The sequence below is a fragment of the Anopheles bellator genome, chromosome 2, assembly GCF_943735745.2.
Source record: "Anopheles bellator chromosome 2, idAnoBellAS_SP24_06.2, whole genome shotgun sequence".
Classification (NCBI taxonomy): Eukaryota; Metazoa; Arthropoda; class Insecta; order Diptera; family Culicidae; genus Anopheles; species Anopheles bellator.
The window spans coordinates 59,848,439-59,862,868 of record NC_071286.1 but is presented as its reverse complement, the minus strand read 5'-3'; the positions used below and the strand labels follow the sequence as shown (position 1 = coordinate 59,862,868).

At 54.6% G+C, this 14,430-nt stretch overlaps 1 protein-coding gene across 1 annotated transcript in view; it reads right to left on the bottom strand.

Annotated features, from left to right (window-relative positions):
* LOC131207798 (uncharacterized) overlaps nt 1-14,073 on the bottom strand; it is a 62,292-nt gene extending 48,219 nt beyond the window's left edge. Inside the window, exons 1-5 of the mRNA XM_058200428.1 lie at nt 13,764-14,073; nt 13,509-13,695; nt 6,714-9,384; nt 4,750-6,083; nt 4,599-4,668 (exon numbers count right to left, since the gene is read on the bottom strand). Of these exons, the coding sequence (XP_058056411.1) occupies nt 4,599-4,668; nt 4,750-6,083; nt 6,714-9,384; nt 13,509-13,695; nt 13,764-14,073 (4,572 nt within the window). The remainder of the gene's footprint in view (nt 1-4,598; nt 4,669-4,749; nt 6,084-6,713; nt 9,385-13,508; nt 13,696-13,763) is intronic.
* Between the last annotated feature and the right edge of the window lie 357 nt (nt 14,074-14,430).

Below are 14,430 nucleotides of genomic sequence, written 5' to 3'. Positions count from 1 at the left end.
GACTGCAACCCGAGTGAGTTATGTGGCTGCCCTTGAAAGCCCACACCGTCTGTGGCCAGGATCGGAATGTGCATCAGGTGAGTGTCCGCGCCGTGTGGGTTGAGCTAAATTGATTCCAGCCAGCCATTGGATATTGATTGAGAAGTGGGCCAACGTCGCCATGAACTGTTGAAGTTTTTACAAAATTCCAAATTGCACAGTAAAATGGACTTCCCTGCAGTTATATGAAGGTGTCCTCTTTAAAGTTAGGTCTGTCCAAACACCATTCTCTACAATACATTCGACATAACCTTTGATTGGTCCCCAGGCAAAGTTCTATTGAAATGCAAATAAGTGTTGCTCTTTGTTCGGTCCAAAGGGCGGCGAATAAATTATGATGTAAATCAACGTCATGGAGACTAAACAAACAACCCAGAATACACCATTCACGCACAGTGGGGTTCCCGGGCGAATCGGAGTTACTTTGCTGACAACTCAACCCACTGGAATTTGCGATGCTCGGTTGAAACGAGCTTCTTCCCTGTTTCCCGTTGGCCTCGCGCTCTTTTCGGTTCGCTTGTTCGATTTTCATTTCTATTTCCGAACCAACTCATAAATATGCTAGCGCCAACCGCCGCGCTTTTCGTCGTCGGGTTTAAAAATCAATTAGTACCAATGCACGATCATCGGCCGTGGCGTGGCGGCGCTAGTGTAAATGATTTATAAACCGCCGGGGATTGCAAGAACAGTTTCGTCACACTTCGTCCTTGGGTCACACGGCACGAAATCTTCACAGCATACAAAAACCAAAGGGATGTGCCTTCACTCGAAACGGTTGGCGAAACGAGCGGCGGGTGGCGACATTCCGTTAGATAGCATTAAAAATGTCCAACATTTGGAAGGCAATGTCCCGGCCCGATGAAGAATTATTCACTGCGACATGATTTATTTCGTGGCGCGTCGACCGGCGAAGCGCGCGCAGGGCGAACAAGAAACGTAACCCGCCTCGCTCCAAAAGTCGTCCTCCCAAAGGTCTCTGTGTCGTTTGCGAGGCGCGTGCCCTTGGCAGAAATGGAAAGCAAACATTCTGCCCCTTAACAGCTCCGAGCCACATTAAATTCTCACGTCGAATCCGAAAGGTCATCAAATTATTTGTGCTTCTCCAGCGTAAAATGTGAAGTAGGTTGGGCGAATAAAAGCTGATTTCCCTAACGAAACTTATTGGATTACCTTACCGCGTCAACTGTAGAAAATTGCCATCAAAAGACACCAGCAATTACAACTAGCAGATTCCCAACTTCGTAGGGCCATAGGACCGTAGGACTCCCGGATCGGAAGCAGCGACAACGAATCGTAATAACAATCGCGTCTCGCGGCGTCGCGACACATGAACCATAAATCCGCGACACGCTGTTCCCTGTGCGTCCCGGGGAATGGCATGTTAACTCGATTTCATGCCACCTACCAATCGGAGGAGACCAAATAAAGCCATATACTACCCAGACAGTGCACGCGACCGTAAATATTTGTGAATCGACCCCACAGCCAACGGGACTTGACTCGCGGTTGCTCACTCGAGCGCGCCCGCCGGAAACTTGGCGGTGTGTGAGGTCCCGGCGAGGCCACAGGTCCCGCGGGGTGTTGGTAAATTTATGCCGTCACGCGCATAAATCGTCTCCGACACGGCCGCATCCCGCGGCCCGACTCGGACGTGGAAAGAATTGCGGGCGAAAGCCGGCTCCGATCCGTCACTCGTCCGTCGGCGAGAGCCAATGAAGCGTTGAAAGATGAAACGGGCGGTCTCCTCCGAGAACGGAGAATTTAATCAGCGAAAGTCCCAGTCGAGGCCCGATGAAAGGTTCCGTTTGCATTTTTAAATGAGAGACAGTGTCCCGGGGGCAGTTCTGCGTCCAGGATGTGGAGCGAAGCGGCATTTCGATCGGCCTGCAACTGCACAGACCAATCACTTCCAGCCGAACGACGACGTGGAGAGAGGTCCCGGAGATCCAGAGCAGATAATTAGATTCTGGTCACAAGCTGTTTACCGGACGGAGCAGAGCCGTTATCCTCCCCCGGCAGCAACCCTTGACCCGCCTCCGAACTGCATCCGACAGCTCCCCAAAAAAGCTGCAGAAAATCCGGTTTGCTGCAATCGATTTTCTCACCCCACATCTGGACTCGGTCTCAGACACTCCGGAGTATTATGTTCCACTGCACTTCGGTGCAGGAGTGAGCGAGAGAGAGAGAGGATTTCCGCCGCTGGAGCTGGAGTGCCACTTTGGACTGTGAACTCTGGAATGACCTCGGGTATCGCGGCTAAAATCTGAAACTCGAAGCCAAGCGGCTGAACCCCGTCCGTACGGACTTCCGCGCCAGTAACACGGAACTCGCCGCCTGCAGACAGTTTTAAAGTCGGGTCGGGCCGGTTCGTGGGAAGGGAAAGAACGGCGCGAGAAAGCGGTGTGTTATGTTGCGTATGTGGGCCAAACCCCAACAGCAACAATCCCGTTACCGTGAGCCACATTAATTCAATTAGCCACGTTTAGCTTCCCCCAGAGCTCGGCTCGGTGCGGACGGAAGCGAGTCGAGACGCCAACCCTGTGACCGTGGTAGGGTGCGTGAAGTTCACGCTACGGGAGAGAGGTGTACGGAACCGTATCGGATACCGCGATACCATCGAGACAGGCCAGTGAACTTCCGCGGACCAACCTTGACTCGCGGGTGGTCGCGTTCGGGGTGGAGTTTTTGGTTTTCCATCGATGAGCACTTCTGGCCTTCGAGTTCGTCGTGATGGCGTGTAGAAGAACCGTTATCGACTCGGCAGACCCTATCTGAGACCGGGAGGCAGATAGTTGGAAAGGTCATAGCATGCCCAAGAAGCGCAAAACCGAACTTCCGTACCTTAGTCCAAATATCGATGCCTTATGTCGGTCCCACGACATCTACCTTGAAGCCCGTACAGGCATTAGAGCAGCGAATGAAAGGCCCACGGACATCTACCCCCACGTACCCCGAGGGCAGCCGTTCCTACCTACGCAACGAAATGGAACCTACCTCAAAGCACACACCTTTAAGGCCTGGTGTTAGGGCATAAGGGCACGCCACCAACGACCGTTACCGTGTGCCGTGTCCTTCCAGTGGCGCGTTCCAGTTGGGCAGGCATCCACATATCGACATCTTAGAGCTGAGCACAAACAACACCCCAAGTAAAAAAGATGAACCCACCAAACCAGATGTTGCTCTCGGCGGCCCCTAGAGCTGCCCTCAGAAAAAACAGCATTATCGTTTGTTGTTCTTCCTGTCGATGTGTCCGTTCCTTCGAAAAAGGCATCCCTTTGGTTCTCTCTTTCTTTGGACCATAACTCTGCCATCATCATGCGTCTCGTCTCGTGCGCGTTTTCGGTGAGGACCTTCTTCTTTTTTCGGAGGACCAAGCCCGAAGCATGTCTAGCATGTCCCCGTGTCTAGCTGTTTCGCTGACGCACCACGCACACAGCCAGACACATTCCGACGGTGGAATTCCGATATCATCGATCCTTTCCGGTGGCTCGTGAAACGGCTGACGGTGGCAGATTTTCTCGGCCGATCCAAGGCGGGTTCTAATAGAGGCCACTCCATTCTGCCTATTTTCCGGATGCCATACAGAAGTTCGGACACAGCGCAACTTAGTTCCTCACTACAAAACAAAACACTACAATCTGGCCAGAGTGTGTCTCAGTTGGGGAACTGTGTCCACTGGCCGCCAAAAAGGGCCATCAAGTAATTTGGGCTAGTGCACAGCACACCAGCGGGCACAATTTTGAAGCACTTGGGCGTTGCGTAAAGTAGCGGGCTCCCGGTGGCACAGAGCGCCTGCCGGAAACGGGAAGAATGCGAGGCCCTCACAATCCATTATCACCATTATCACCAGCGGATGCATCCTTTTTCGACGCTCTTCGCTCGGTCGGTCGGTTCGCAGACTGCACAGCAGAGTCCCCTAGGGACCCCTGTGTCTCTCTACCGTAGGGCACCGGACAGAATGGATGGAATGTGAGCCCTTGCCCGCTTCCTTCCACAACCTTTCCGGACAGCTACCGGAGTGCCCGAAATCCCTGTTTTCGTTTTGTGTTGTGTAGGGTCTCTCGCTCGCACACGTTACACTCGGTTTTGTAGCGTTCTTGGGCTTCCATCATCCAGATTCAGATGGGCTCCAAGATGAAGCCAATCATCCCTGGATCGAAAGAGGCAACACAAGCAACCCCCGTTAATGAGCCTTGGCGGGGTGACATTCGAACCCCCGATAGGGGTCCCACCGTTTTCGGTGCTTTTATTGTGCCCACTGACATCGCGCGCGGCCTGATATCCTACCAGTTTCTAATACTCTGCTTATTGAAATTGGAGCGCTCAGGCGCAAGGAAGAACTTGAACAACTTTATCCCCAAAAGTGAACTGACGATGCAGTGCCTGACAGGAGTCTGGGACTATAGGAGCCACGTGCACACACGCACCATTTTCGATGATTGATGATGGCCAGGAAAACTGTCACCGTAGGACCCCTCGCATCCCCCTCACAGACTATCATCACGGTGGATCCGCTGGCGGACGAAGAAACACAGAAAGCGGCGCAGGAAGAGACTCACCAGAACGTTCCGTTGGTTCTCCTTGTCCAGCAGGAACTCCATGCTCTTGTGAGGTCGGCTCGGCTCCGTACTGCCGACCCCCGCGACACCCTTCATCCCGTTCACGGCCCCGATGGTGCGCCGCTGACCGCCAGCACTGGCTCCACTGGACGCTGGTCCGACATCCTGATGATGCTGCTGTGGCTGCTGGGGATGGTGGTGCGCCGGATGTCCGTGGTGGCCGTGGTGTTGCTGACGGTAGTGGTGGTGTGGGCCACCGAGTTCCATCAGCGAGCGGGTCTTGCCGGAGATGATGGTCTCGTGCGTGTCCAGGTTGGTCTCGATGAGACCGATCTTCTGCTCGCTGCCCATCGTGGCGTTGAACCGGCCACCGTCGTCGTAGTAGTAATAGGCGCCGCCCTCACCACCGCCCTCACTGCTATCGTCGTAGTGCGCCCGTCTAGCTAATGCCGTCCCGTCGACCGAATCGACACCGCCGTTGGCCAGCGCGTTGGCCGCGTACTGATGGAGCTGCGTCGTCGTCGGCGGGTTCCGGTAGTAGCAGGACGACGACCGCGAGTCCTCGTTGGTGTCATCGTGGTCCCTCGGTGCGCATGTGCCATTCCTTGGCTGCTGCTGCCGCTTCGTGGACACACCAACGACCCGCGGGGGTAGCTTCGGGAGCGGTGGCTTGGAGCTCAACACGTGGTTTCGGTCGCTGCCATTGAGTGCCGTGCTGGAATCGGACCGGTAGTAGCCGCTGCCGGGTGGCCGAGTTACGGCGATCTCGCAATCGTCCGGTTCGTCCTCGGCCCCGGTGAAGCTGTCGTCGACCGTCACCCCGAGCGTGTTCATCTGGCGCACCGCCGATTCATCTGCCCGTTGCTGCCGGGACGGATCCTTCAGCGGGATGTAGATGAAGTCGGCCGTTGCACTGTCGTTCCACCGGCCACCACCACCACCAGTGGCACCGTTATTCTTCTTCGTGATGTGATTGTTGTTGTAGTTCTGCGCGGTCGATCCGGACGACCCGTTGGCCGGCGCCACCACCGGAGTCACACCGAAGGTCGTCTCCTTGAGGGCACTCTTTTTCGACTTGTTGCGGAACGAGAAGCGGAACCCGGACGAGAGGCGCGACAGGAACGTTTTGCCTTTCTTCTCCGCCTTGCCGTTCTTGAAGTTGCGAATCAAGCTGCTGTTGTTGTTGTTCTGGTGGTTGTTGTTATTGACACCCGGCTGCTGTTGTTGGTAAGGTTCTCGCGGAACGGTCGCTTCACTGGCGATCAAACTTTGGCTTGCCATACCACCACCATTGCGATTCGACGGATCGGAGGCGGCCATCGGAGGCCGCAGCTGGCGATCTTCGATGCCGTCATTCGACATTGTTGATGTCATCGTTGCACCACCACCACCAGCGTCACTGGGCACGGGCACGTTCACAGATCCACTTTCGGCACTGATCATTTTGTTTTCGACTAGGCTGTAACCTAGCTCACCTAACCTAGCCTATGAACGGAAAAGAGATAGAGATTTCAAATAAAACACTTCCTGATGCATAAGAGTCTATGAAATACAGTACAATTCCTTTCCTTTCTTCAATTATTGCGGAACGAGGGAGAATGAGCAAACATCTACATTCCGCTAACGGTATAGCGTGTTAAGGATCGAACACGATCGTAAAGTTCTTCAGCACAGATCCAGCTTCCAAGGAACCCTTTCACCGCGACCTACACAATTTTTTTACTGCACTGCTTAAACACGGGATCATAACACTGTTCCAATCACAAAACACTTGCAGCCAGCCGGAAGGGGCAACGAATTCGAGTAGTTATGCCGAAAATCAATCCTACATTTGACTGTACTTTAAGTCACGTCGAAAAAATACGTAGTAACAGCACGCAAATAAACAAGAAACGACCCGAAAAATCCCGATTCAACCTACGAAAATCTCGAACGTCTCTCTCTCTGTGCTTTCTGACTTTTTCTCGCTACTTTCTGACCGCCTGAATATTTTGAAACCTCTGTGCGTTCCCAGTCTCTTTTCTCTCTCATATTTCTCCGATCGTTCCCGGTCTCTGGTTTTCTCTTCTACTCCGTGGACGTAACGGCGAAGCGTTACGATCGTGCGTTACTTACTGTTGATCTGTTGCTGATCGGATCGCTAGTAGCGTTGTCTCGCTCGCGCTCGTGTTCACTCGCGCCGGCTGTCAGATCGTCGTGTGGTAACGGCGACGCGTTACGCTCGATCGTTCCAGCCGTTACTACGTCACTGCTCGAATGGCAAACTGCGTCCTCGAGCTCCAAGCTCGAAATGATGCTCGCGTTGTCATCCGATTCACCACCCGACACTGATCCGGTGCTCCAGATAATTTCCGATACGATCGGACAGAAGCTGACGCCCTTCGAGAGGCCACACCGTGAACTGGAGGACGCCAGGATGCTGGCGGTCGAGCGACAGGATGCGACGTTCTTCAGCGAGTTGTGATGATCACCCTGCTCGGTGGTGACGCCATAGCAGTAGTTCAAATTTGGCGTACTGGCAACGAATTCGCGCTTCACCGGCACCAGGGACCTTGACGCTGCCGCCGGGCCATTCAATCCGCTCGACCGGCTGTCGTAGAGGTTGCCGGTTGAAGTCTCGGTCGGATCGAAGCGGCACCGCTCGAGGCTGGCCGCGTAACAGGTGACCAGATTGGTTGGGTCCTGGTCGAAGGTTCGGCGGGTCGTGATGCGCGGTGCGATTGGCGGGGACTGAACGGCCGGAACGTGCGGGTTCGTTTTAATCTGCGTACGCCTTGGCGGAGGCTGCGGGGGCGTGGTGGTGGCCGGTGTGGCCACCGTTTGCGGTTTGCGCTGCTCAAGCAGGAAGGCCGCGATCGGTTCGTACGCTTCCGCCTGGTCGTTGATGATCGACAGGTTCCGGTCGAAGTGGGCCGAGATCTCCTCCAGCAGCGAGTTGAAGACGTTCGTCTCCTCGCGATCGACCGGGAAAATGCGGCTCTCCTCGTCCTCATCGTCCTCGCGTTCCATTGCCGTTTCCGTGGGGCCGCCCCCGAATGGCCTCAGTGGCCTCGGGGTGGGAGGAGTGGCGGCCGCTCCTCGACCGAGCTTCGTGCCGCTGCTCGTGCGGAACGTGTTGCGGGCCAAGTAGTACTCGTGCCGGGGCCCTCTGGCCCGGTAGTCCTCGTCGTCCTCGTCACTGTAGTTGAGCGCGAGCAGGTTTGCGTAACTCGCGCGAATATTTTGCCTCGGCCGGACACCACTCTGGGCACCACCCACACAGAAGGTGACCGTTTTCGAGCACTTGCCCGGCGCCTGGGGCTGCAGATCGTAGAGGTCAAAGTTTTTGCTGGCCACCGAGGCACCGGCACCGCCTCCGTAAGTGTCGTAGTAACTGCGTTCACCCCCCGACTCGTCACTGGAGTCGATCCGCGTCCGATCGCCACGCTTCGACTTGGAGCCGTACAGGTTGAGACACTCCGGCACGCTGGACACGGTGAAACTGATCGGGTCGTACCGGCCCGACCGCGGTCCGCTCGCGAACGGTGACGACGACGGTGATCTTCGTCCGCCGCCCAGGAGGTCGGGGGCGCTGAACGAGGGGCGGACTCGGCCACGGGCCGGGCTATTTTTAACCTCCGCCGAACGCGACGCCATCAGCGCCGCCGTTGTCACCGGCGGTGGAGGTGATAGCGATTCTTCGGACGATGAGCTCCCGCCTTGGCTGCTGGGCGGTGTCGGTGGGGTGAGCCGCGTCGTAATGGCCACAAACGGCCCCTGTTCGGACCGTTGTTTACACGGATCGTGCTCTATTTTTGTACCATTATTAATGTTCGTCCACCGAACGGCCGGCCTGACGTCCTGGGCGCTAGGCCACTCGATTGTTTCGGTGGCTCGGGTCGCGGAAATGCAACTGACGTCGTACTCGTCCTCTTCGTCCTCCACGTCACACACCGTCGACAGGCGGGCCGGGTTCCGGCCCGGTTCCGTCCCCGCACCTCCGATGTAATCCATGCTGAGTGGTTGCTGCTGCTGCATCGCCATCGTCGCCGGGAGTAGCGTGGCCGGTGGAAGTGTCTGCCCCCCGCACAGGAAGCTCAGGTTTTCGGCCGACCCGAAGTTGGTTAGGCTTTTGGATCTCACGCGCAGTACTCCCCCGTTCGCCACCAGCCCCAGGTGGTCGCAGTAGCCACTGTCCTCGCTGAGGCTCTCGATCGAGTTCTTGTTGCGGGACGTCGAACCGGATCGCGGCCAGCGCTGGGAGCAGCGCTGGGAGCTACAGCAGCGTACGGTCGCACTCAGCAGTTCCTCCTCCGTGTCACCGTCCGGTGATCGGTCACTTTCGGCTGTCTGCCGGAGTCCTGCACACTCATCACTCGCGCCACCGTACCGGTAGCCGCTACTTCCGGTGCTGCTACTGCCACTGCTGGAGCTGCTACTAACACTGGAGGACGTCGAGTACAGCTCCGAATCGCTAATGTTCAGTGCCGTCTGGCCGATGGACTTCTGAATCAGGTTCGAAGTCGTCAGGCGGTTCAGGGTTCCGGTAGCCTTTGGTCCCCTGGTTCCCGGCGTTACGCCGGCAGCATCCGCAGCACCGGTGATCGAACCGGCAGCTGCCGGCTCGTTCGTCGAGTAGAGTGACGGCGAAGACCCGGACAGCGGGTGCTGGTGTGCGGCTGTCTCGCTCTGCAGCTGACGTTCCAACGACTCGAACTGTATCAGCGACGAGGAGCGACTCAGCGACGCGTACGACAGGCTATCCGAGTCCGTAAATAGATCGTGGCCAATCTCGTCGAATCGTAACCTGTGCCGGAGAGAGAGACAGGGGAAAAGAACTCGATTAGTGATGGGCGATGCTGGCGAGATCGTTGCTGGAAGTCTACCTAAACACCACCCTATCGAATGGAGCGGCTAGTATCGACTAGTGTCGCGCGGATCGAGACCCTGTGAGACCGCCGAAACGCCAACGCCAACGGTGAAATAATTAAAATATCGACCAACCGATTAAGGGGCCCTCGAGACCAGTCCAGAGGCCGCCGGCCGCGTCCTCTCAAGGCGTACGCACGTCACCCGTCAGCGTCTACCGTGCGACTGTGTGAGGGGGCTCTAGTGAGACGGGCCAACACACTCACCAAGTGGCACGCACGCTCACACACATCACACCGCGAAGGTGTCCGGCGGCCGGATATAGCCAAGGGACGCCGCGAAAGCCTGGCGGTACGTGCCGCGACTCCGTTCGGTGTAAACAACAACAGCGCACACCACAACAACGGTAGCCACTAATGAACCACTTCTTCACCCCAACGAGCGGCGTCTAAGTAACGATCTTGGGACTGCGAGAGGAAAAAAAGAGTCGGCTCTCGGCCAAAATTTGCCCTCACCCACCCGGACGAACGCCACCGGCTCACGATCCACTGTTTGTGTATTTAGCACGGAGAGTGGGACCGCGAGGTTCAATTACTCGCGCGATTTGGACATGCCGCTGGTGCGCGATTCCTTGCGCGATCGACCGGGCCCGTCGGAGGAGGTTCGCTTGAATCGCTGCCTTTGTCTGGCTGCCGAGGGCGACCTGATTCGCCGTTCCGTTCCTGGTCGCGCTCTTTGATATTGGGCGCTATCTCGTTCCAACCGATCTGTTTCGGTGTGTGGGGGGAAGCGGAACCCGTATCTAGCATTTCGAATCAGCTCGAGTTAGACTCGAGGTCCCACGGTTCCCCACAGACACCAAAGTCGGGTGGGTCTGGACCACGCTTCTGAAGGTTCCATTGGCATTGTTACTGACACTTGGAGCAATGTCGAGCAGCGAGGAACTTCAAACCGGTATTTGGAGGGACCTTGCGCAAGCGGCAATTAGTACAGCCTCCGGTGATTCTCAGATCTTACGCCAACTGATCACCAGAGGTAAGCCTAGATCATCAGCAATCAGAGCAGCGTCGAAGAATACTCCTGGAAGGGTCGCGGCTGTCAAGCTTACCTACGAATTCAGGAATGTGCTTCACTCAACGCCCTCACCCAACGATTCGTTACACCCTCAGTACACTTTCAACGCACGGCACGCGCCAGATAACTACTGCTCGGCCGCCAATAGCCGTCTTATCGCGGTCCGCAGTCTCGCGCACAAATTCTTGCGCCCAACAAAACAAATGCCGTCTTGTCGTCATCGGCTAGCAGATGGTGGGACACCGACGGAACCAACACTTCCGCGGTGACCACGAACCGCGCCTGAGTCAACGAAGCACCAAACGGCACGTGATTTGCATGAACGAGAACCCACGACGTAGAAGGAGCCCACACTAATTGGATTACTTTGGTGTGTTTGAGTGATTCGAAGTGTACACTTCCCGATCCCGGTGACAAGTTTTGAAGGAATTCTAGTTCTGCCGGCGGCTCCCGGTTTTTCGTGGAAAGCCGAGGGCATTCGCCCGCTGATAAATTATTCAACCGGCACTGTTACACTTCAAATGGAGCTATTGGATCGCGCCCCCAGGCGGCACTCAATTAGACGAGGTTAACGCTGGTCAAAGAGAAGAAATTAGTTTTCTTTCGCCCAGCCTTCGGGGTGAAGTGTAAGAACTGGAAGCTGACTGATGACTCCCCCGAGAGGGACAGTGCATTCCTATGCTGCGGCGAACCGCCAAACGGTGGCAACAAAGAAGCATCGACGGGGTGCATCGTTGGCATCGCCTCCGTCGGTCGGTTCATTCTCGGGACGGGGCCATTACTGTCACGTCCGTACCGCCGCCCTGCCGGCTTAATAACTGCTGACAGTTGGCATCCGCCAGCAGTGCGCGGCACGCTTCTCCTACGGCTGCTATTTCCGTGCGTAAAATTAATGCACGAAGCCGGCACCAGGCCCTTCATCCAAAGCGGATTATGATGGCGAATTACCAACAAGTTGGATTCACCATGCCCACCATGGAGGGTCAAGCAACCCTACCCCCGTCACACCCCGCCTCAGAACGTTTCGGGGCGTGCGGGATCGGCAAACGACCTGATTATGAGCGTTTGGGGTATCGATGATGGAACCACTTACGCAGGGTGCCACATGAGCTAACGAGCAGTGCGGAGTGGCAACACCCTTTAAACCATAAAATAGTGACCTCCTTCCTATGCAGAACCATTCCAGCGTAGCAAAGAATCCCCTTGAACTTCGCCTATCGTTGCCGATGCTTTATCTCGCGTGAAAATGGTCTGTTTCTGGCAGTTCCCATCGGTCTACGGTTGTTTACCCTGGGTAAATGGTAATGCATTCTATGCTGTGGCATAAGACGGGGAATCATAGAACTTGCCCTTCGCTTTCTTCGCAGCGAGAGAACAAACGCAGCATGCGATGTAAATTTGAATTTCATTTCATTGCTGCGTGCGTTGTGTGCGCCATCTAGCGGCGAATAGCCAAACGTACGTGAATTTGCTGTGAGCTTTCACCGCGGCTTTCTCACTAGTGGTGAGAAAAGCTCGACGGGTAAGTGAGAACTTCATTTCACTTGTGAGTGCGCAACCTGCTGTCTCTCTTTCGGCAGTGCTATTCAACGTTCGTTTCACTCAGCGCGTACTACTGTGGCCAAAAACTGTCAGGAAACAATTTTCCTTGATTATCGTGGATTGTCACTCATCTTGAATTCCTTCTTAATTGCCAAACTGTCAACAAAGAATACTATTTGCATCGAAAAAGATCGGATTTGAGAAGACTAAATTATTATTATTTTTTTTATCACATTGATCATTTCGACGCAAACTCGACTCAGATCGTTCGGAAACCACCATAATCGCCATAAGAGCACTTCTGCCGATTAACAAAACTCAAGAGACCGATCCGAGGACACCTTTTACGGTGAATAGTTGAGGTAGGAGCCGAAATGAATGTGTTGAAGAAAGAAGAATGTGTGCTGAATAGAAAAGGGAATACTTCAAAGGAGGCGACATAGATTCAAAAGAATATATGAAGATATGTTAATAAGAAAACCAATTCTCGATACTTTTGGCCACAGTAGTGTTTTGTGAAAGAATTAAAAAAAAAAGAATCGCACAGAATACCGCGCGTGATTTTCTAGGGTTAAATCGGATATACACCATATGTATGCTCTTTCTATGTGTTCCACGTACTCAATTTTTACATGGCCTTTTGAACTATTTTTGACGCTGAAATCGTGGTCCGGACAAGTTTCGTGAATGTCTTACTGCGTCGCCTGTCTAACTACGGTTATCTTGTTCTTTCTGCTGTGCAGGCCACTTTCAGACTTTTAGGACATCCTGTGCGATTGACAACTGAAGATCTGTGGAATGCTTTTTGGACAAAAAAGGCTTACCACCGAATCGACGCAATATTCCGTGCGTGTCTGTAACAGACCACCGTTAGCCAAATGATTAAAGAACACCACGCTTTGCAGCACTATGCAAGGAATCTGTTGTAACGTGATTCCTGCGCTCTAAAAATCCTGGTCAAAAAGGCCAACTGGTATGGGCTCATTTTTGGGGCCATTCTTACATGAACACCAGCATGAAAACGGGAGGTGACAGCACAATTATCTAACAACAGCTGGCATGTAATGTTTTACATTTTGCTTATTAGGAAGCACAGCTGTGTTGCTTCTGACAATTACAGTGGGAAATATTGTACAAAACACGCCAATCTCATTTCAATAAACGCTTGTTGGCCACGTTTTTCGAATGTTAATCACCTCTTTCGTAAGACTAGCCCAAAAAAAAAAACAAAAAAAACGACAGCCACCCTCAGGTGTCCACTCAAAGTGGCTTAATTTAGCCGGGCCGATGGACTTAAGGCCGGGAGCCAGGGAACCCTCAAAATGTCAACCGCCAACACACGCCAAGTAGATTAGGCCAAGACCCTAGCCTCTTACCGGAAGCTTGTCTGGCCGATCGATGGTGGGGAAACGGGGGAAACGTTACAGCTAAGCTACAAGTCCGTACCTTTGTTCATTGTGTCGCTTCATGAAATATTCATTCGGTTCCAGCAGCCCGTCAGGTTCGCAGATGCGCGGCGGTGGTCGGCGGCCGTAGATGGACAGCTCGGAAGAAAGGAACTCGTCACCGAACGTCTCCTGCTTCCGACGCTTCGGCGGGCAGATGAAGTCGCGCTCCGACATTGTGTCTTGGTCTAGAAAACGGCGAGGCAACGCGTGTCAGAAAGAATGGCCTTCGTTAAGATCCCGTTCCCGGACCTACCGGAAGGTGTTTCCACGCGGATCACCGACTCCGCGTCGGAACCACCGGAACTCCAGACGTGTTCGTACTGCGACCAACTGAGGGGCTGCTGCGGCTGCGCCTCTTCCTCTGCCGAGCCACGCCGCCGGTGATCCTTATCGCCGCGGCCATCGTCGTCGTCGGACGTTTCCTCGACGATGGTCTCCAGCATGCGGCTGCTGGTGGTGGTGCCGTTGGTGGTACCGCCCCCGTTCGCCTCCGTTGCCTCGGCGTACGCCGGCAGCCACGGGAACGAAATGTCATCCGATACATCGAAAATGTTCTGCTCCATCGCGGGGTCCACTACATCTTCCGTCGGCGCTCGTCCCGCAAGAAACCTGATCTGGGAACGGAAATGGAGAGGAACAGAAAAAAACGTGCAGCGTAAACAAATGGGAGGGCTTCGTGAATGAAATTGCAACATCAAACACCTTGGGCGCGAGTGTTTCGGTGCCGGGGTGTATCATTAGTGTCGGGCTCTATACCGACGAGAAGAGGGTGTTTGTTGACACAGTTTTTGAGCATCATCATCATCGTCACGATCCACGAACGAACGTGGCTCCGGCGATCTTCGTCCGGGGCTCGATCTATGCCAAACCGTGTGCCCAAGAAGCGAGATCCCTCCTCGTGGAGAAGAGTGTTTTCCTTT